The sequence below is a fragment of the Penaeus monodon genome, chromosome 23 (genome assembly GCF_015228065.2).
Source record: "Penaeus monodon isolate SGIC_2016 chromosome 23, NSTDA_Pmon_1, whole genome shotgun sequence".
Classification (NCBI taxonomy): Eukaryota; Metazoa; Arthropoda; class Malacostraca; order Decapoda; family Penaeidae; genus Penaeus; species Penaeus monodon.
Genome location: NC_051408.1, coordinates 8,079,379 through 8,079,678, shown reverse-complemented (window position 1 = coordinate 8,079,678; position 300 = coordinate 8,079,379). Strand labels below are relative to the sequence as shown.

General features: G+C 44.3%; 1 protein-coding gene across 1 annotated transcript in view; it reads right to left on the bottom strand.

Annotated features, from left to right (window-relative positions):
- Positions 1-300, bottom strand: part of LOC119588121 (doublesex- and mab-3-related transcription factor 2-like) — a gene marked incomplete in the record, with an annotated part of 30,832 nt that overhangs the window by 16,264 nt on the left and 14,268 nt on the right. The window contains 1 exon segment of the mRNA XM_037936830.1: positions 1-65. Coding sequence (XP_037792758.1) covers positions 1-64 — 64 coding nt within the window.

Sequence of the window (300 nt, the reverse complement as noted above, 5' to 3'; positions counted from 1 at the left end):
TCTTGCCCGACGAAGGAGACGAGTCCTGAGGCAGGAATGTGAGGCCGTCCACCTGGCTGCTCATCCTTGAAGGAGAGGGAAGGAAAGAGAGACGAATGAGTGTTAGGAATGAGTGATAACTTGGAGTGTCTTTTAAGAAGTTGGTTTTAAGGTGCATTAAATTGGTTTAGGTTGGATTTAAGTTGCTGCGTTTTCAGTGCTAATGCGTTGCTCTGTTTCTTTAAGGTGCCTTGTTAGCTTTATGGTACGTCTGCCTACCTACTTACTTCTCTCTCTCTCTATCTTACCATCACTAACTAT